The 10,363-nt window shown below is 45.6% G+C and overlaps 1 protein-coding gene across 1 annotated transcript; it reads left to right on the top strand.

Moving 5' to 3' along the window:
- Positions 1-563: 563 nt before the first annotated feature.
- LOC116502770 (zinc finger protein OZF-like) lies at positions 564-6,449 on the top strand. Its single transcript, XM_032208696.1, has 2 exons — positions 564-675; positions 4,702-6,449. The coding sequence occupies exon 2, from the start codon at positions 4,792-4,794 to the stop codon at positions 6,103-6,105; it is 1,314 nt and encodes a 437-aa protein (XP_032064587.1). The 5' UTR covers positions 564-675; positions 4,702-4,791; the 3' UTR covers positions 6,106-6,449.
- Positions 6,450-10,363: the final 3,914 nt, after the last annotated feature.

Here is a 10,363-nt window from a genome sequence, read left to right as displayed (position 1 = left end):
GAAGAGGAAAAAAGTGTCTGTGCTCATTAAAACAACAATCTCTTTCTCTCCCTCCCCCCCCCCCCCAAGGAGGAGAGGCAGCCCCACTTCCAGCGTGCAGAATGGATGGGGAGAAAGAACTATTTGGAAGGCTGTCTCTATGTGTGTGTGTGAGTGAGTGAGTGAGTGAGTGAGTGAGTAATTATTCTACAAAGCCCCAGAGGGCAGGAGAAGAAACAATGGATGGAAAGTAATCAAGGAGCGAAGCAACCTGGAGTTAAAGAGACGCTTCCTAAGAGAACAATTCACCAGTGGAAGAGCTTTGCCTTCAGAGGTTTTGGGTGCTTCATCACTGGAGGCTTTTAAGAAAAGGCTGGACGGTCCCTTGTGAGGATAGGATTTCCTGCTTGAGGAGGGGGCTGGACTAGAAGACCTCCAGGGTCCCTTCTGTTCGGATTCCTGAGAGCAAGGGGCGTGGTTACTTGCAGAAGGCGGAGCCCGAAGGGAGAGTAGAAGCCCCGCCCCGGCCTTCCCGTCTCCGTCTGAGGCTGCGCGTTCATCCCCCAGTTTTCCTCCGCTGCTCAGCATGGCTGCTGAGCCCACCGGAGAGCGTCGCTCGGCCTCGCCTTGAACAGTTGGGGCTCCTTCCGCTGCGGTCCCTTCCTGCCAGGAGGGCTTTTCCTTCGCAGGAGAAAGGTAGCTGGAGTGGCCCCTCTTCCCCGGAGGATCCCTGAGACTGCGAGGATCCCGGGATGGGAGGGCTGGGACTGGGCGTCTCTGGGAACAGAGGGAAGGCTCCCTACAGACGGAGCTTTTCCCCTAAGGATTATGGGGGGGATGGAAGGGAAACCCCCAGAGAGGCTCCTCGCCTCCCCCGTTCAGTTTGGGGGGTTCTTTAAGGGGGGGGAGTTAAGTTGCTTTGAACTGAGCTCAGGATCTCCCAACCCGGAAAAGGTCCTTTTTCTTTCTTCTTAATCTAAAGAGAGAGAGAGAAAGCGGATCTTCTTTGCTTTCGGTTGCTTTTGTTTGGCGAAACGGAAGAAAACCTTTAAAAATCCAACGATTATTATTGTTTGGTTTTGTGCTAAAGGGGCTGCGATGTGGAGGTTCACAAATGACACCCTTGAAAGCCCTTTGGACTGGAGGCTGGTCTTGCTAGGAAGCTGCAGAATAGAATTAAAATTAGAATTCAGAAATAGGAATTGAATTCTTTATTGGCCAAGTGTGAATGGACACACAAGGGATTTGTCTCGGGTGGAGCTGCTCTCAGTGTACATAAAAGGACAAGATACGTTCATCAAGAATCATCAGATGCAACACTTAGTGAGAGTCCTAGGGTACAAATAAGCAATCAGGAAACAATATCAATGTAAGGATGAAAGCCACTAAGTTACAGTCTTGCAGTCATAAGTGGGAGGAGATGGGTGATAGGAACGATGAGAAGACTAATAGTAATGTAGCATTGGTGAATAGCTTGACAGTGTTGAGGGAATTATTTGTTTAGCAGAGTGATGGCGTTGGAGAAAAAACTGTTCTTGTGTCTAATTGTCTTGGTGTGCAATTTCTGTCCAGGATCTGAGGGGTCTGTAGATATTTTCACAGCCCTCTTTTTTACTCCTGCAGTTTACGGGTCCTCCATGGAAGGCAGTTTTTTTTTTAGAGTTTTTAGAGTTGTTTTTTTTTAGAGTTTTATTTGGCATTTATAGGCCGCCCTTTTCCCTGAGGGGACTCAGGGCGGCTTACAACTCATGGGAGGGAGTGCAAGACAAAACATAAAATGTGAATAAAATAAAATAAAACAGTAAAACACAACATTCATTCAGCATTCGGGCGGGGCGGATTAGGATCTTATCCCCAGGCCTGACAGGATAGCCAGATCTTGAGGGCTGTGCGGAAGGTCTGGACGGTGGTGAGGGTACGAATCTCCACAGGGAGATCGTTCCAAAGGGTCGGAGCTGCTACTGAGAAGGCTCTCCTCTGCGTAGTCGCCAGTCGGCACTGACTGGCAGATGGAATTCGGAGGAGGCCCAGTCTGTGCGATCTGATGGGACGGAGGGAGGTAATCGGCAGAAGGCGGTCTCTCAAGTATTCAGATCCACTACCATGGAGGGCTTTATGGATGGTAAGTAGCACCTTGAAGCGCACCCGGAGATCAACAGGTAGCCAGCGCAGCTCACGGAGGATAGGTGTTATGTGGGCAAACCGCGGTGCGCCCACAATCACTCGCGCGGCCGCATTCTGGACTAGCTGAAGTCGCCGGATGCTCTTCAAGGGCAGCCCCATGTAGAGCACATTGCAGTATTCCAGCCTAGAGATCACAAGGGCTCGAGTGACTGTTGTGAGGGCCTCCCGATTCAGGTAGGGCCGCAACTGGCGCACCAGGCGAACCTGGGCAAATGCCCCCCTGGTCACAGCTGACAAATGATGGTCGAGAGTCAGCTGTGGATCCAGGAGGACTCCCAAGTTGCGAACCCTGTTTGAGGGGTGTAAAATTTGACCCCCCAGCCTGAGTGATGGAACATTGGCCAAATTATTGGGAGGGAAACACAACAGCCACTTGGTCTTGTCTGGGTTGAGCACCAGTTTGCTAGCTCTCATCCAGTTCTTAACGGCCTCAAGACTCCGGTTCATCACGTCCACCGCTTCATTGAGTTGGCACGGGGCGGACAGATACAACTGTGTGTCGTCCGCGTATTGATGGTATTTTATCCCGTGCCTCCGAATGATCTCGCCCAGCGGTTTCATGTATATGTTAAATAGTAGGGGGGATAAGACCGAGCCCTGCGGCACCCCATAAGTTAGGGGCCTCGGGGACGATCTCTGCCCCCCAACCAACACCGACTGCGACCTGTCCGAGAGGTAGGAGGAGAACCACCGTAAAACAGTGCCTCCCACTCCCACCTCCCGCAGTTGTCGCAGAAGGATACCATGGTCGATGGTATCGAAAGCCGCTGAGAGGTCAAGGAGAACCAGGATGGACGCATGGCCTCCATCCCTGGCTCTCCAGAGATCATCGGTCAATGCGACCAAAGCGGTTTCTGTGCTGTAACCAGGTCTGAAGCCGGACTGGAAGGGGTCAAGATAGCTAGCTTCCTCCAAGGACCGTTGAAGCTGGAAGGCCACCACCTTCTCAACAACCTTCCCAACAAAGGGGAGGTTGGAGACTGGACGGTAGTTGTTAAGAACGGCTGGATCCAAGGATGGTTTCTTCAGGAGGGGTCTCACCACCGCCGCTTTAAGTGCGGCGGGAAAGTGCCCCTCCCGAAGGGAGGCGGTAACGACCGCCTGGATCCAGCCTCCTGTCACCTCACTGTTGTTGGCAACCAGCCAGGAGGGACACGGGTCCAGTATGCAGGTGGAGGCACTCACAGCTCGTATGGCCTTGTCCACATCCCCTGAGGCAACATCCTGGAACTCAGCCCAGAGATGGTCTGCCAAGTTATCCCCCTGTGTCTCGGCTGGATCTGCAGAGGTGGAGTCCAAGTCCGACCGAAACCGAGCAACCTTGTCCGCCAAGAACTGGACATACTCCTCAGCCTTACCCTGTAGGGGGTCCCCCGCATCCCTCCTATTTATGGGCCATGTTAATCCCTAACAGGTTATCCTAAACAGGGCGGCTGGGCGGGACTCGGCGGACGCAACCAAGGTGGCAATATGTGTTCTTTTAGCTGTCCTCAATGCCCTGATGTATTCCTTGGTGCATGTTGTCAGAAGTGCTCGGTTCGCTTCGGACTTATCGGACCTCTACAAGTGCTCTAGGCGTCTCCTCCGGCGCTTCTTCTCCCGGAGCTCCTCGGTGAACCAAGGAGGCCTCCGGGATCCGCCGACCCGGAGGGGCCGTAGTGGCGCAATCCGGTCAAGGTTGGCAGCCATTGTTTTTTCTGCACTTCTGATTCTCCTCTGAAGTCTGTGTCTCTCTTGTTGGGCTGCAGAGCCAAACCAGACAATTATGGAGATGCACATGAGAGACTCAATGATTCCTCTGAAGAACAGAATCAGCAGCTCTTTGGCCAGTTTGAGCTTCCTGAGTTGGCGCAGAAAGAACATTCTTTCTTCTGCTTTTTTGATGACGTTTTTGATGTTAGGTGTCCATTTGAGGAGCAAACAGAGAAGGCGGAAAGGAGCAGGAAAGGGGAATGTGAGGAGGGGAAAGGAAGGGGGAGGAAAAGCCAATTGCGCTGTGAATGAGAGAAGGGAGGAAAGAGGGAGTGGAGAAAAGGAAGAGGAGATTCAGGAACAGGACAGCCTCAGAGACCTCCAACATTTCATGGCCCTGAAGGAGAAAAAAATTCAACTTTGCCCATATCATTCAGGTAGTCCTCGACTTACGACCACACCAGAGCCCCAAATGTCTGTTGCTAAGTGAAGCGTTTGTTAAATGAGTTTTGTCCCCTTTTGTGACCTTCCTTGCCACAGTTGTTAAGTGAATCAGTGCAGTTAAGTTAGTCCCACGGTTGTTAAGTGAATCTGTTTTTTCCGATTGGCTTTGCTTGTCAGAAGGTCACAAAAAGGGGATCATGCAACCCCAGGACACTGCAACAGTCGTAAATACGAGTCAGTGGCCAAGCATCAGAATTTGGATCATGCGACCATTGTGGGATGCGTTGAGCAGAGGGTCGGGCTGGAAGGCCTTCATGATCCCGTCCAAGGGAAAGCTTTTGTGATTCTCTATATTTCGCAAAAGGAAATTTATTTCTCCTCTTTTCCCCCCGCATCTCACAGAGAGTAAAAGATTGTGACCAAACATTCACCTGCAAGGCATCTATCAACAGACAGTAGAAAATCAGCACAAGGCAGCAGCCAAGAGGAAGGATGGACCGTGGGAAACTCCTGGATCCCCCATCAGACACAAGAAGCACTCCAAAAAACCACAAAAAACCTCATGAATGCTCAGAGTGTGGGAAATCCTTTGCTCGCAGGTCCCTCCTTTTGACCCACAGGAAGGTCCATGTGGGAAGTGGATCCAGTCAAGGTTTGGAGAGCGAGAAATCTTTCTCTGGGAAAAACTCCAAAGATCTCAGGAACCCCCCAACACTAAAACCCTATAAATGTGTGGAATGTGACTTATGCTTTGGACTAAAGTCACACCTTCTTAGACATCAGAAAATCCACACTGGAGAGAAACCTTATCAATGTGTGGAATGTGGGGATTTTTTCCGTGAAAAAGCCCATCTCAGATACCACGAGAGGATTCACACAGGGGAGAAACCTTACAAGTGTTGGGAATGTGGGAAGAGCTTTTCTCGGAAGTCAAATCTTTCGTCCCATGAGAAGATCCATGAAGGAATAAAGCCTTACAAATGCTTTGAGTGTGGAAAATGTTTCACCCAGTGTTCAGGTCTTCAGAGTCATGTGAAAACACACACAGGGGAGAAAAACGAAAAGTGCCTCGAATGCGGGAAATATTTTCCCTCGAAATCAAGCCTGGTGCGACATCAGAGAATTCACACTGGAGAGAGACCCTTTGAATGCCCAGAATGTGGGAGACGATTTGTGTATTCTTATGAACTTCGGAGTCACCAGAAGAGGCACAAAAAGGAGAAACCGTATCAATGTGGGGAGTGTGGGAAAAGTTTTATTAAGGCAGGACTGCTTCAGATTCATCAGAGGGTCCACACAGGGGAGAAGCCGTACAAGTGTGGGGAGTGTGGGAAATGCTTCTCCAGAAAAGACCTCCTTGGAAGGCATCAGAGGGTCCACACAGGAGAGAAGCCATACAGATGCATAGAATGTGGGAAATCTTTTGCTCGAAATGAAAGCCTTTGGATCCATCATAAAACCCACACAGGGGAGAAGCCACATCAATGCAACGAATGTGGAAGATTTTATCCTACCTCATCAGCCCTTAGAGGTCATGAGAAAACTCACACAGGGGAAAAAAACCACAAATGTTTAGACTGTGGGAGACAATTTGCTAGGTCATCTGCCCTTAGAGTTCACAGCCGAATCCATACAGGAGAGAAACCTCACAAATGCTCAGAATGTGATAAATGTTTTTCTCGGAAATATACTCTTGTGATGCATCAGCGAATCCACACTGGAGAGAAACCGTATAAATGTCTGGAGTGTGGAAAACGTTTTGCCGGAACTTCAGCACTGCGCAAGCACTCCAGAAGTCATACATGAGAGTGACCTTACAAGTGTGCAGAGAGAAACAATTTCATTGCAAATCACTGTTAAAAATGCACCAGAAAGTCCGTAACAGAGATAAACCTGCTTAGTTGTGAACAATGTGGAAAACACTTTTTAAAAAAATGTCACATGTTATAATTCACCAGAAACTGAATTACCATATTTTTCGGAGTATAAGACGCACCTTTTTTTTTTTGATAATTTTTTTTTATTTTTTATTTTCAAAACAAACACAACACAAAGGATCTTCCTTCTTTATATACTGTAGAAAGTATATCAGTTATAAAAGACTTTCGTGCATCTCTTCCACAGTCATCAACCATAATTCATATTAACTCAAGTATTTTAACTCCGATATTTATACATGCTACCATCATCATACCTCCATTTTCATTTGACTATAATTGTTTAAACATCCATCATAAAATACACCAAAATTTAATACATAACCACATACTAGCATTTCATTTACTACTTCTGAAATCCTCCAATAGCACTGAATCCTTATGGCCTATTCTAGCTAAACATCCACAATATTTAGTAACAAAATTTTCTAATCCTCCTTTCCAAATCACTGTTTACAATTTACATCCAGTTTCCTTATGTTGTAACCATACAAACATACATAAATTCATACATACATACATATATATGGTGTTATGTTGTTATCATTATCCCTCCTTTATTTGACTATATTCTGTATCATAACATTTTCCCCTTTTCCCCCCTTTTGGGAAGCTCTTTAACTGATTGAATTACATTGATCAATTTCTGTGCCAGCAGAAACACCTACCTATCTACTGTATTTCTATCTCTATTTTTCTCTCTTTATCCCTCTACCTACCTACCTACCTACCTACCCTTTCCTACCTACCTATTGTATTTCTCTCTCTTTCTCTCTCTTTCTCTCTGTATCCCTCTACCTACCTACCTACACGCACTTCCCTACCTACCTACTGTATTTAACTCTATTTCTCTCTCTTTCTCCCTCCCTCCCTACCCTTTCCCTACCTACCTACTGTATTTCTCTCTCTCTCTCTCCCTATTTCTCTCTCTCTCTCTCTCTCTCTCTCCATCTACCTACCTACCTACTGTATTTCTCTCTCTTCCTCTCTCTCTATCCCTCTACCTACCCACCTACTCTCTCTCCCTACCTATCTACTGTATTTCTATCTATCTCTTTCTATTTCTCTCTCTCTATCCCTCTGCCTGCCTACCTACTCTATGTCTTTCTATTTCTCTCTGGAGGAGGGTCAGCCGTTGGTCGATGCGTCACCGTGGAGTTTGGATGCAGGGCGCCAGGGTGCCTGTTACTCTTGCAAAGGTGACATTGCACCTTCGCTGTGCACGTTTTGGCTATGTGCTCTGTGGAATCACAACACTTAAAGCAGATTTGGTACTCCCTGATTAGAGCTTTCCTCTCTTCCATGGGCTTCATTCTGAACTCTATACATTCGTTCAAAGGGTAGGAAGTTTCATGGAATGGACAGAATGGGACTTTGTTGTTGATGGTTTAATCGGAACTGCCCTTGGTAGGAGCACATCTGGCGTGCTCCTGGTGGAGTTGAAGACTTGGGTTTTGTAGGCTGACGCACTTTCCCTTGTGTCTAGTGTGGGACTGTTAATCGGTCCGTGGTTCGGAACACGTTTTTTGCTCCCTGGGGATCCTGGCCTTCTAAAACCTTGAGCTTGGGAATCAGTATACGTCATTGCTGGTGGACAAAATCTGCAACGACAGCAAAGGGGGGATCGATCTACCTACCTACTTTTTTTTTTTTTTTTAAAGCCTCTTCAAAACCTTGGTGCGTCTTATACTCCGAAAAATATGGTATATGTGTATATATATTGACAGAGAATTGGAAGTCTTTGATTTCTGACCATAAGTGGGAATGGATTTCTGATTATAAGTTGCTACAATCATAACCTGTACCCTGATATCCTTGTTATTTTTTACTAGCCCTTGTTAATGAATAGGGAGAACTGAAGATTTAGAGAGGAGAAAAATGGGTTGAGGGTGGAATGAAGATGCATCTTATTATTTTATTTAGTGATAAAGGATCGGTGTTGAATATGCTGGCTGAGGATGAAGAGGAAACATTTATTTTTCCTACTATCCTTTTGGGAGGGATTTTTTTCTTTTTTTCAGATTGTTTTTTCATATGTTCACGGACATACATACAGTATATTCACATACTGTACACAGTTATATTAAAGGTCTTTGATCGGCATATATAATTTATTAATAAAATTATTATTCAATGTAATGAAGAGTGTTTTTTAGAGCACGGACTGGACGGTCAAAAGAGTCAAGAAGGCAGTCAGATGGTGCCGTGCTCTGCAGTCAGAGTCTTGCTGCTTTCTAGCTTTATGTATGTTTCCCTTTAAAACAGCCGCCATCTTGGTTCTTTTGGCTCCCTCCTCCCTTGCTGGATACTTCCGACTTTGGGATTGAATGAAAAGGAGCAGATTTTCCATTAACTTTAGGAAAAATCTCTTGGCGATTCGGATGGAGCCCCTGCTCTTAAGGGCAGATGATGGGTGGCTGCCTAAATGTGCCTGACACGTTCGGGATTAATGGGACCCCACCTCACTTAGGACATTCAGGCCCCCTTGGCTTTTGCCCATATTGTTATGCTGCAGCCTGATTGTGCAGTTGTTGAATTTAATTTTTTTTCTCATTAATCTCTACTCCATAACCCCATAATGAGAAAAGAAACAGAATTTTAGAAATGTTGTCAAATGAAGTAAAAAAGAAAAAAAAACTGAAACGAGACATTGGCATAAGTATTCAGACCCTTCACTCAGTTACTTTCTTTTTTAAAAAAAATTTTTTATTACATAAACAACACATACACACAACAATGAAAAAAAAAAAAGAAAAAAAAAGAAAAAAGAAAAAAAACCATCATCACATACAGCATGTCGTTTGGTTACATGTGTTTTAACATTTATCATTCTTATACATTTATCATTTCATTTAATAGGTCATAATATATAGTTTGGGTTGCTTTGTTTACCATCCCTTCCTCCTGTTATAATGCCACCTTATTTTCCCTTTCTTTTCTCCCTCCCTTCTCTACTTTCTTCCTTCCTCCTCTCCTTTCCCTTCCTTCTTCCTGTACCTTTCTCCTACTCCTGCTCTTCCTCTTCCCCTTCCTACCCTCTTTCCTCCTCTTTGTCTCCTTTCCATCCTCCTCTCCTTACCTCTTTCTTTCCACCCTTTCTCCCTTCTCTACTTCCTTCCTTCCTCTTTTCCTTCCCCTTCCTTCTTCCCCTACCTCTCCTTTGCTCCTGCTCTTCCTCTTTCCCTTCCTATCCTCTCTCCTTCCTCTTTTCTCCCTTCCATCCTCCTTTCCCTTTCCTTTCTCCCTCCCTCCCTCCCTTCTCTACTTTCCTCCTTCCTCCTCTCCTTCCCCTTCCTTCTTCCCGTACCTTTCTCCTACTCCTGCTCTTCCTCTTCCCTTTTCTACCCTCTCTCCTCCTCTTTCTCTCCTTTCCATCCTCCTCTCCTTACCTCTTTCTTCCTTCCCCTGTCTTCCTCCTCTCTCCCTTTCTTTTTCTATTGTTGTTGGTGTATCTATTTTAAATCTCAGTTTATGTTTCCTTGGGATGGTATTTCCACAAACCCAAACATAATTTAATATCATTTCTTATTCCCTTACTATATTTCCCCCCACACACACACTTTGTATCTCTCTGTTATATATATATATATGTGTGTGTGTGTATGTGTATGTGTATATGTATATGTATATATATATATATGATTTTTACAACCCCCGCTATGCCCCAATGTGGGAGGAAGATCACTATTTCCATTCTCTGTCCTTCGGCTCATCACAAGAGGCCATCCAGGCAGAAACCCAATATTTTTACTGTTGCCTTTTTGTTACATTTTGTTGTATTTGTGCTGTAGTTTCTCAACTATAGCAGAACTATGTTCTGTAAACCATCAGAGGATTTTTCTAAAGAGGAGTGAGATTCGATACAGGAAGGTAATGTCACTGATGAAATGACAGGAACCTAAGGAAAGCGCAGCACCAGATTTCAGATGAGAAACATTACAGTAATTAATGCAGTGTTGTGTATCTCTCCTGCTCCACCAAGTGAGCAAAGTGGGCATAGGTTAAATATTAAACAACTAGGTTAAAATGCAGGTTCTTTTATTTTCCCTTTTGCACAGCCATCTGTTTATTACCCCGCAGAACTCTTTGCTCTTTTTAAGATTTCATTTTATCCATGAAATTTTATT

The sequence above is a fragment of the Thamnophis elegans genome, chromosome 2, assembly GCF_009769535.1.
Source record: "Thamnophis elegans isolate rThaEle1 chromosome 2, rThaEle1.pri, whole genome shotgun sequence".
Taxonomy (NCBI): Eukaryota; Metazoa; Chordata; class Lepidosauria; order Squamata; family Colubridae; genus Thamnophis; species Thamnophis elegans.
Note: the sequence above shows the minus strand (reverse complement) of the source record. Positions and strands in the feature narration are given on the sequence as shown.